Source organism: Mesitornis unicolor, unplaced genomic scaffold, assembly GCF_000695765.1.
Source record: "Mesitornis unicolor isolate BGI_N332 unplaced genomic scaffold, ASM69576v1 scaffold4056, whole genome shotgun sequence".
NCBI lineage: Eukaryota > Metazoa > Chordata > Aves > Mesitornithiformes > Mesitornithidae > Mesitornis > Mesitornis unicolor.
This window is the reverse complement of record NW_010190083.1, coordinates 1-10,891: the sequence shown is the minus strand read 5'-3', so window position 1 is coordinate 10,891 and position 10,891 is coordinate 1. Positions and strand designations below refer to the sequence as shown.

The 10,891-nt window shown below is 51.0% G+C and overlaps 1 protein-coding gene across 1 annotated transcript; it reads right to left on the bottom strand.

The window, feature by feature from the left end:
- Nucleotides 1-1,697: 1,697 nt before the first annotated feature.
- DNAJC16 (DnaJ (Hsp40) homolog, subfamily C, member 16) lies at nucleotides 1,698-10,011 on the bottom strand (the record flags this gene model as incomplete). The annotated part of the gene is made up of 13 exons (XM_010186270.1): nucleotides 1,698-2,094; nucleotides 2,521-2,691; nucleotides 3,140-3,238; nucleotides 3,342-3,422; nucleotides 3,902-3,978; nucleotides 4,211-4,393; nucleotides 4,586-4,769; nucleotides 5,009-5,139; nucleotides 5,439-5,597; nucleotides 6,198-6,302; nucleotides 7,636-7,820; nucleotides 8,679-9,009; nucleotides 9,945-10,011. Coding segments are annotated over 13 exons (2,170 nt in total), but the record flags the coding sequence as incomplete, so codon positions are not given.
- Nucleotides 10,012-10,891: the final 880 nt, after the last annotated feature.

Genomic DNA, 10,891 nt, shown 5'->3' with positions numbered 1-10,891 from the left:
TGGATTTCGTATGGGATGGGCAGCTAGCCCAGAGATTGCCATTGTTATTCCTATGGCCTGCCTGCTCTGCTAAGGTGGTAACCGTGGCAGTGAGGGCCGAGTGAGCTTTGTCAACACCACGTGCTCAACCGAGTCCTGTCAGGCTCAGAGCTCTGCAGTGAAGGCGGCCCCGCTCAGACCCGCCGGGCTTTGGCAGTGCTGTGGCCTGACAGCAACGTGGTACTGCGGGGGCTTGAGTCCTGCGCAGAGCAGTGGGAGGAGGCACAGCCAGTGCCAGCCCGAGCGACGGTGTCTGCCTCGGAGCAGTGAAAAGGAAGCACGAGTGCTACAGGATTTCAGTCCCAGCCGCAAAGAGAAACCCTGCTGCTCTGCTTTATCGCTTGAGGAGTGGAAAGCAGCAGTGAGTTTGCTGCTCACCTTCCCTCCGCCTTCCAGCGGGCCTCCCTCTTCCCCCATGGCATTGAAAGTGGCTGTTGGAGTGCTGCTAGAGCAAAGCAGAAACCAAACGCTGTGCTTTGCGCCTGCTCTAGCTTCACACAGACCTATGAGTTCAAGAAGACAAAAAAAACCCCAACACAAATAAACAAAAATCCAGCAGCCTGCACATTGAGAAACAAAGGTTTGTGGCAAGAAGGAAACAGGTGAGAGGCAGAAACCAGGCATCTTAAACCCACGCCTAAACCAAAAGGGGTTTCACACATAAGCGATGGTCAGATGGTACAGCACTTCTGGGGCAACATTTCAAGAATACAATCGTGGAAGAATGAGGTTCCTTGATACAAAGAAAGGTTGGTTTGTACTACAGATGTAAGGGTGTTCGAAAGGAGCCCTGACAGACTCCCTAGCAGCTAGGTAGAGTTTCTTTTACACGTCTACTGGCTCATAGCAGCTCACACCTACAATCTGAGGACACAGTTATGGCTCTAGGATACATCGTCTAAAATCGACAGAAGCAGAAAGGCATCCGGAAAAATCAATGTGACATTTAACGGCTCCACACCTTTACAGCATTTATGGCCGTGCAAAACCCTTTTCCTCCCTGGTTTCGGTTCAGCTGGTGAAGCTGCGCGTGGAACTATGACACGAGGAGCATGAAACATGCAGATCGCCTACGAGCCCGCACCACCGGCGAGTCCCAGCTACGGGTTTGCTACGAGGGAGATGCTCCCGACCGTACTCTGCATCACTTACCCTGGGGAGAGCCGATAAAGTACAACTGCCTGGTGGGAGGGGGGCCTTCTGGCCTGGGAGGGTCCGCAGGGTTTTGCCAGTGTTACACCATGCAACATGGGCTAAGCACACGGGGAAGGGGAGAGAGAACCACGACCTGACCTGCGTCACTGGCCGCACTCGCTCCGGACCAAGTTGCTGTGGCAGAGAAGTCACGGGTTTTTCCTCAACTGAGGTAAAAGGAACAAGATGGAGCGGAGGCGACTCAGGAAGCAGGTGCGGCAGGACAGAAAGGGAAAAACGGACTTCTTGGCTCTTCGGTAGTACGGCGTCCACACGCGGGAAGGAGTTGGTGGAGGGCATTCGGGCACGCTTGGCCGCGCTCCTGGGCTCCGGGCGCGGGGAGATATTTTCTAGTCGCTGGCCCTAGGAGATTTCATCTAAAACGTAAGGTCCATTTGTCACGCTTGTTTGTTTATTTGTCATCTTGAAAAAAAGTTTGTCCATTAGAATCTCTTTAAAATCCCTCAGTCTAGCGCGGGCCACGAGGGGATATAGAACCTCTGTAAGGAGCCCTCTAGGAGGCGTTCCATCCAGAAGGACAATTTGTGTAATTTGTTTTTTATGGATCCAGATCCCGGGCTGCAGGAGGGTTTCCCTCTGGCTTCTGTGGGTAGCGACGAATCGTAATCCTCACACGATCCCAGGGTTCCCCCCTCATCCCCCGACCTGCGAGGCTTAAAGAGGCAGAAGTATTTCTTGTGGCCGTTCAGAGCCAGGACATAGCCCGTGTAGTCACGCTCGAGGAAATGCTTGTCATACTGGTTTGGGATGGGGGCCGCATCTTGTGCAAACTCCAGCAGGTACTCCAGCCACTCTCGGTGCTTGTCCAGGCTGAGGAAGGAGAAATGAAGAGAGCTGCTCCTAGGGGAAGAGCAGAGGAGAAACGGGATTAGCACGTCTCCCGAGTTGAGCCAGATTCCTACCAGACAGGTAAGCATTTGTCAACAAGGGCAGACACGGAGCCATGTTGCCACAGCTCCTTTTTTAACCCAGTTTAGCGCAGGTGACAATTACACAGCGTGCAGCACTGCTGTGCTCTCTTTTCACTGAAACCTGGGGACAGCAAAAGCGGTGGCAGCGCCAGACCTGTCCAGCAACCGTCACCGAGTATGGCCGGGAAGGCTGCTCAGTTTTTGGCGTCTCATTGCCACTAATGAGCGTGAAGGCTGCTTTGCTCGCCAGATGCATTCCCTCCTGGCCACTGAGCCAACACCGCTCCCAGCTTGTCATTACAGCAGCATTACACACGCCATTAAACCAGAAACCTGGGAGAGGGCCTCGGCCTACCCTGTGAATGTGTAGACTTCCAGGGCAAACTTCTGGAGAAGGGCGGTTTTGGTGGAGTTGGACAGGATCAAGACCACGTTCATGTGACCTGGCCTCAGGCGTACCAAGTTGCTGTTATAGTTGATGTCTGTTAGTTCGGTCACCTCGACAAAGCCCTTTTTGGGAATCCTGCTGCAATGAAAAAGTGACTGATCAAAAGGAGAACGAGGGACTGAGGGCGACTGAGGATGGAGAAACTGTGAACTCGTTCCCTGCCTCCTTACACTGCACCTTGCAGCTACAGCCAGTTTAATTGGTGCAAAATGGCCAGAGCTGGATCTTCCTCAACAACTCAGTCAGACCTTTGTCTTTCCCTGAGGATGTTGTCTGGGGCAAAACTCAGTGGGAACTGCTTAAGATTAAGATTGTGCACCCCCATCCCTGTTGGCCTGGCTCTTGTCTAAGCACCACTCCTCCCCACCTTGCTGTGCCCGCACTGCCCTGCACAGTGGCTGCGCTATATCCACACAACGCTGGCACTGCTTTGCCATCCACCTAATGCTCCCTACGCTCTCTCCGTGCAAAGCTCCCCTAGCAGTACTTCAGCAGAAAACATTTCCAGAGAAATCAGAGAGCGAACCTGTTATTCTCTTTGCTGAAGCTGCCATCGTTCTTCTCCATCTTTGCAGCGGTTTCCTCCTTCTCAGAGGGAGGAGAGTCCCTTGCGTCGCTTGTGTCACTGCAAAGGAAGATTATCTTGTGTGCATTTAAGGTGCCAGATTGGAGCGAGGGGCTCTTGGCTGGACTGCAAGATTCCCTAGGATGTTTTGGCATGCACTCACCTGAAAGCTTGAAAAATAACGGTGCCAAAGAGAATGAAGAACGCAGAGAAAAGCAAGGACAGCAGCGGCATCATTTCTCGCCTGAGGGGAAGATTTGCAAACAGCAATCAGGCCTGTGAGTTGCCCAGTTTCTGCTTGAATTTCAGTTCCTGTCTACCTCAAGCAATACCACGTGGTTTCCCCAGAAACCCAGCTCGTTTCCTGGGCTCTTAAAGATGATCAAGATTTGGAGCGCTGTCCTGCTCCCACCTCAAAGGAGGAGGACAAAAATGGATCCATTTTAAAAGAAGGTGACAGGGAAGTGGTGAAAAACAACGGATGCCTGTTTTCAGGAGCACAAAGGCTACACTCAGCCTCAAGGCCAAAGTACCCCGTACTTGAGGCAGAAGCTAACGGCACTGTGGCATCACTGCTCTTCACCTAAATCTCGAGAGAACACAGGCACCTACGTTTTGCCATGTTCTCAATTCTTGGTAATAAGAGCCTGGTTCTACTGTGCATCTGAACAAGAGAACAGCAATCCTGCTTCCTATTGAGACTCATTAACACCCAAACCATACCAGTTACTGTGAAACAAACTGTCCCAGCAGTCCGAGATATAATCCAGTGTGGAGTAGAGCCAACGGATGAGGAACATCTGTTTAAAAAGAAAAAAGCAAGTGACAAACCCACTCTCCAGGACTCTGATAGGACTTCAACAGAACCCTGGGCCAAAGCAGCTTTGGAGCTTGCCACAAGCAATTCGTCCCATGAGCAACAAAACTTTCCAGAGTCTTTCCTTGGTATTTTAAAATATAAATAATGCCTGTGAATGACCATAATGGGACTGTCCAATAAGGTAATGCATTTGGAAAAGGCTGTGCACTTACGGGAGCGAGCTCGTCATTCAAGTCTGCCAAAACAGTCTCTTCAGAGAGAAGTCCTGGGTCTGTCCTCAGCTGGTCCAGAAGATCCAGGAGGATGAAGTTGTCCTCTTTGCTGCCTTGCCAGGCCTCCTCCAAGGTTTTATAGGCGATCTTCCCTGCGTTATTGCGTCTCTCCAAAATGACCACCTGGGTGAGCCAATGACATTGCAGATGTCAGAGAGGAAGGTACTTTTTTCTAGACAGATGCCATGCTTCAAACCACTGCCCAGAATTAGGTGTCAGATCAAGGTATAGCATCCTACATAACGTGATGCGAGTTAGAATGAGAGAAGGGAAATGGGAAAAGAAGGAGGGGGGGGAAGAAAAGGGAACCCTCACAACTGATTTTCCCCGATACTTCTCCTCATCCGTCAGCAAAGCATCTGCAAATTCCGGCTGCCGATCGTTATAGATGTGCACAAATTTCAGTGTGTCTTTTGTGTTGGCCACAGCAAAAGTCAAAAATGCCTCATAAGCCTCGGCAAACTTCTCGCCTTCTCCGGTCAGTAAGACCACACAGTGCCTAGGAGACACAATGAGACAGAGGATTAGGAGCCATTCTGGATGTGAGAGGAAAGGACCGTCCCCTTCCTGCTAGCCAGAATGATCCCAATGAGCCAGAAACCTATCAAACAATGCAGATACCCGGCACGATTCAATGCCATCGTTTCCCTTCTCCCTCAGATTCAAACAAAAGGTGACTTTGGGAGCAGCCCCACTCGGGGAGCAAACCGGGGGGACGTGTCACCCACAGAGCCTTACTTTCGCTGACGGTGAGACTTCTTCACGGGACACAGCTCCTGGAACAGCCTCTGGTTGGTGAGTCTGGCCGCCATGAGGAACTTATTCTGGGAAAGGAAGTCGTCGATGAGCTGCTTCTTCATCTCTCGTGCCTGGCGTAGGCAAAGAAAGCAGATGTGGGTATTGAGCAGGATGAGGAGAGTAAAGCTGCTGCAACGTTCTCATCTGGAGCCTGGGTATGGCAGCCAGCCGTCATGGTCCTTGCTGAAATCATCCGAGATGTTTAAAAGCCCTCAGAGTGACTGAGAGGCTACTGCAGCCACCCTCTCAACAGATCAGAACAAATGCTCTTTGCTCTGAAATGCACTACTGAGCAAACTTTCATCGCTGACTCGGTCAGAAAAACCTCAACATCCACACAGAAGCTTTCGGAGAGGGCTCTGAGCAGTACCTGCACAACATCAATGGGCTTGTCGATGTGCTCCTTGAAGATCATCATGGTGGGAGTGTAGACGTTGATGTTGTACTGACTGGACAACTCTTCGGTGCCTCGGAGTCCGACATAGACGTAACCAAAGGACAAGTAATCTCGGTACGCAAAGGCAGTCAGCTGGAGAGGAAGCAAGCATGAATGCACATTTATGTTAGAGAGCAAACAACATTTTCTTCCCCCAGTGCCTGTGATGCCTCTGCTTCGGGAGCACCTCCCGCTGTTTAAATGTCATCGGGCATGCGCCGCAAGAGGTAAAAGCTCTTCCTCTCCCTTGCTGGAGCACAGTTTGTGTTCTCTTAGTCATCGCACAGGGAGCCTCGACAGATGCCCAGCTTTGTTTTAAAACCTGACATTTTGCACAGGAGTGGGGGTTTCTCAGGAAATGGGCTTTCCAGTAACCCAAATTAGATGTGCCGCAAAAAAACTCGCTAGCAATAAAGGTTAGTACGTGCTTCCGTTGCCACTGCCTCCAAAACCCACCTGCACCTTCACATCCGCTATGGGTACATCCATGGTGGGACAGAGAAACAAACTCCTAACAACATCGGTCAGCCGGCCGTGCCATGTTCACCCAACACAAGTCAACTCGCTCTCCTAGAGCCGGTCAAGAGTAATTAGAGGCGTCACTCTGCCTCTGCTCACCGCAATGCTGCGTTTGCTTTTGGAACAGCTGGATGTATGAGCAAGTCAGCCATGCAGCGATAGAAATCACATTACCTTGTATAATAATGGCACAACTGGCATATGATCAAAGAGGAGGACATGGGGCTTGTTTTCTTTCTTCCAGTTGGAGAGAAAGCGGATGTAGTTTTTATCTGTAATCTTTAAAGAGAATCAGCACATTAGTTTAACCTCTGAGGCGTTAAACACATGCTATGCTGCAAGATTAGGCGTCTGAATGAGAACCAAGCCTGGAAAAGCTGTCCAGGTGTTACAGAAGGCAGACTGTGGGTTCATCTTTCCAACAGGTATGCCTGATCTGTGCTTTTTTTGATACAGAAAATTAATTAAAACCCCCAACAACCCTCTTAGCCCTTGCACCCTCTCTCCATGCCGTTTTCAGTCAATGCTGATGCTGCTGTCATTCTCACAACTGTTCATTTGGGCCCTATGCTTTAATAAACAGGGGGAAGCCAAGGGTTAACAGGCACTTGTGAGCTCCATCAATCCTGCTCTATTTCAGCTGCAGTAGCTCTTTGACGTAGAGGAAGGAGATAAAAGGGAGATCACAGCTCATTTAGGGGCCCACAGGGAGAAGAGAACTGACTGGTTTTGAGGAACACCTGGCTGCAGGAGGTGAAGTGGCTGCTTCAGCCACAGAAAGGGACAGCAGACCTCGCTTTTGGGCCAAGAACTCAAATCCCCAGAGGACAACAAGCACAGTCTGTCAGAAAGGATGGCCCTTGCTGAAGACCCCAAGAGTGAGGTGAGCAGGCTCCACGCAGAGGAGAGGCAGGTGAGAGCATTACAGGTGGATGAACTGGCCACACTTAAAGGAGAGGTGGGGGTTCTTCAGGGCTCTGCCAAAGATAACAGAGCAAGGCCAAAATGCAGGATATGTAATTTTTTTTATCTAGTAGGAGGCTTTACATGTAACTCTGAAATGTCTCACGCTGCCAGCTCCAGTTTCAAAAGTCTGAATCAAGACTGGACAAAACAACCAACAGGTTTCTGTGTCAGTGAGTTTCAGCAGCCAATGCCTACAAGTAAGTGAGTGGTCCTTAATGTGCTGGATGAAACTCCAAGAGAGGAGAAGGGAAGTGAAACCCAGCAGGCAGAAAGGGCACCATCACAGGTTCCTAACCTCAGGGTAGCTGTCGTATGGCTCTGGCAGCCACGGGGTGTTACAACGGGGAGAGCAGCAGGCACGTGAAGGCAAAGGTGTAACGGCGTAGTAGCGGGATTAGCCCTGTTGCAAGGAGAAGAGTTACGGAGCTGTGGCGTGCGATCGCTTCCGACAGCTCCGGGGTTTGTAGCTGTAATTACAGCTCTCCAGACACCTCGCTTCCCCCAGCCTCAGTCAGATCTTTTCACGTTCATGACACAGATCAGCTTGGGGGCTGAATTAAACAGATTAGCCACTGAAACTGCTAAGGAGAGCTGACTATTCAGGCAGACAGGAGCAGCAGCACGTGACACTCCTACCAGAGCGTACCTTTTCTACGAGGTTCCCCGGCAGAAGGTTCTCCACGAACTGCCGCAGGTTTTCTCGCACGACAGCATTGTGGAAGAAGGTTATTTTCCCGTTAATGAGCCCTAGTATGGTTGGTGTGCTGTGCGCACCTAGGTGATGGGCGAGGCGCCTTTCGTAGCCGGCATGAACGACTCCGATCCCCACTCCTGAAAAAGGGGAGTGGGTTCACATGAAAGATCACCAATGACCCAAAATGCAGAGTAGAAAATTGAGCTTGAAGACCCGTTCCCTTGCTCCCTGCTCAGGAGTTATTCATGGGCCTGTTCCTCCTAACTCTGTACTTTTCTCCTCTTGCAATCCTTGAAAATTATGTTTAATACTCGTAGCTCTATCTAAGGGGAGAGAGAACACGCTGCCCTTTTTCCTTCTGACCACTGGTATTTCACAAGCTACATTAAAACCTCAAGGAGAAAAATCTTACTAAGCAGGGAACTACACTGCCTGCATCTCCTGTTTCTATTGAGTTTGTGTTTTTTCTTCAGAAGTGTGTGCAGAAAAACCTCTAAAGGGAAAAGAAGGATGCTGGGGGTGGAGGGGCAGGTACAAAATACCTCCTTGGCACCCAAGCGTGTTCACTAAGTCTCAAAACTTCACTGTGGGGTAGCAGCCCTACAGTCAAGGCTGTATTCTGCAGGGATCTTTGCTTATCAAAGCCATCCAAGTGCAGGACAAAGCGACACAGCATTTATGCTGGTGGCCTAAACTCGGTGTGGTGCCATCAGCCCTCAGCCACACCATTATTTATTATCATTGGTGTTGAACTAAGTTGCTAGCCATAGGGTCAGGAGAAAAAGCATCTAGCCCTTGTGATCTACAGGACTAGTTTTGTCCTTGTTCCTAACGCATAGCCTCATGGATTATGATGTTAGTAACATCTGGGAAAGTGTTAGGATAAATCCTCAAGGAAATCTGCAGATTAAACTCAGTCCTTCAAAGTTGAAGGAGATCACCGCAGCCTCACTGGGCGAGGGACGCGCACCCGGCCCAAGCAGCCTTGTCCTTACCCAGCACCTCCAATTCCTGAGCGACTTCCTTCCACACAGGCTCGATGTGGATGCAGCTGAAACACCAGTCTGAGGTGATTTTAATGAGGTAAGGTTTCTTGAAACTATCTGGCACAATTTCATTGATGTAGTGGGAAAAATGGAGCAAATACTTCTCGTCGGAGTTGTCGCGCCTCTCTGAATTAAAGGGGAAATGGAAGAAGGACTCATCAAAGTAGAAGCCTTCGTGGAAGTGGTGGAACTGGCGGTGCTGGTGCTGAGAGTAGCCCTGGCTTTCCCCGGCATCTCCGTAGCGATCGAAGTTTGCCCTCTTTTCCTCATTGGAGAGAATCTGGGAAGCAGATGATAGAAGAACGGTCACCTGAAACTGCGAGGGGGAGCTGCGCTGACAATAACCCCTCAGTAAATAACTGCAGCTGCATAAGGATGGGCTGTGAGGGAAGGCGCAGCCTTTGCTGCGTGTTGGAGGGGTAAAAACTCTGGAAAAGGGAAGCGCTGCCTCGCCTCCAGGCTCACTGTGGTAATTATGGGTAAAAAAAGCCAATACCCAAAGCAAAAAGTCCGTAAATCAAGACTGTTGGATCCATTTCTGACAGCAAACGCCCCTTGAGCCCGAACGTCACGCTGAGCATTAAATGCTCTTTTCTGGAGAGGCTTTTGCTGGTGCGTACTTAAACATGGAGGGTTTTCTCAGCGCATTGGAAAGTGCCAAACATTTCACCACGCAGCCAGAAGCCCCACAGAGAAACCACATTTTTTGGCTGGGAGATGAGGATTTGCTTTATTTCCGTGAGCTCGGCTCACTTGCTGAGGAAGTATTGGGTTGGCCGCCACAAACTGGGGCAGCTGATTTCGGGAGCCACGCAGCAGTGGTGTGCAAATAATTACTTATGCAAAGAATAATTTGAAGCGACTGAAGCCCTGGGGTGATGAACGTTGCTTACATCACCCCCAAAATACTTAAATGTACATATGACACAAACAAGACAGCCACCCAGCTGCGTGGGGTTCAGCAAATACCTGCTCCTCCCTCGTTTGAGGCTTTTTAGCAAGAACAGGGCAGACCCATAGCAAAATACTTGCAAAATAGGCCACACTGGTGTCATCCAGTGGCTCTCGATGTCCAGAAAAGAAAGACTAAGCTTTTGTGGTCAATAGCATCCAAGCACCTTTTCCATAGAGACATGCAGAAAAAACACAAGCCCTGTCTAGAAAAATAAGGTTGCTTAACTTTTAACGACAGCAGGAAGAGCAGAAGAGCGTTACCTCGTAGGCTTTGCTAATCTGGATGAATTTGTCTTCTGCTCCCGGGTCCTTGTTTTTGTCAGGGTGCCTACGAGGCAGAACCGGAGGAAAAGGGGGTCAGCAGCTCCCCGGGGGGGCACAGCGAGCTGTCAGCCTCTGTGAGCTGTCAGCCAGCAAGCAGCAGCATCCCCTGGGGCTGAGATCAGACTCGGCGCACGCTCTCCCTACCCAAACCCCATCCCGAAACGCAGCACCAGGACGCATGCCTGCAAACCTGTCCCTCCACCTGATCCGTCGCTAACGGCCTGAGCCCAGGAAGAGAGAGCGTGAAACCCTCCCCGTTTCAGCACTGCATCCCTCAGCTTCTGCCCTACATATCTACCACATTCTTCCTGTCAAACACCTCCTGCCACAGCCCTCGGGGATGTCTCGGGCAAAACCGCATGCTCTAAAAGCTCTGGATGAGGCTGTTTTCCAAGCCTGCTCCTTGGCGTACAGCACCAAAGTGAGAGGCATGACATTTGTGGATCAGACGCGTTCCCCTGTGGAAGAAGGGCCGAGTTGCCCTTGCCCATCAATGTACTGAACTGAGCCCTGGACACTGGCATGGCCAAGGTACCCAGTTAAGTTGGGGAGAAAATTTTTGTCCCCCATAGCCAGGTTGCAGGTGGGTTTTACAGCACGCATTGCTCGGGGAAGGTGCTCGGCTTAGGGCTGCCTCTCGGCCTGTCAGGAAGACCCGGGGCTCATCTCTGACCACCAGCAGAGCCTCATCTTGCGTGGTCTGCCCGGTAAGGTGGCTAATGCCACCTGCAGCACCGTTGCCCACTCCCCGAAGCGCGGTGGCCCAGCTCTGTCACCCGAGAGGACGCGAAGCGATGCCGTGCGTCTGTGCCCGTGTCCGTGTGTCCCTCCCGCTGCTGGGAAAGGGGGATCAGAGCCCGGGACGGAGGGGAGGCACATACCAT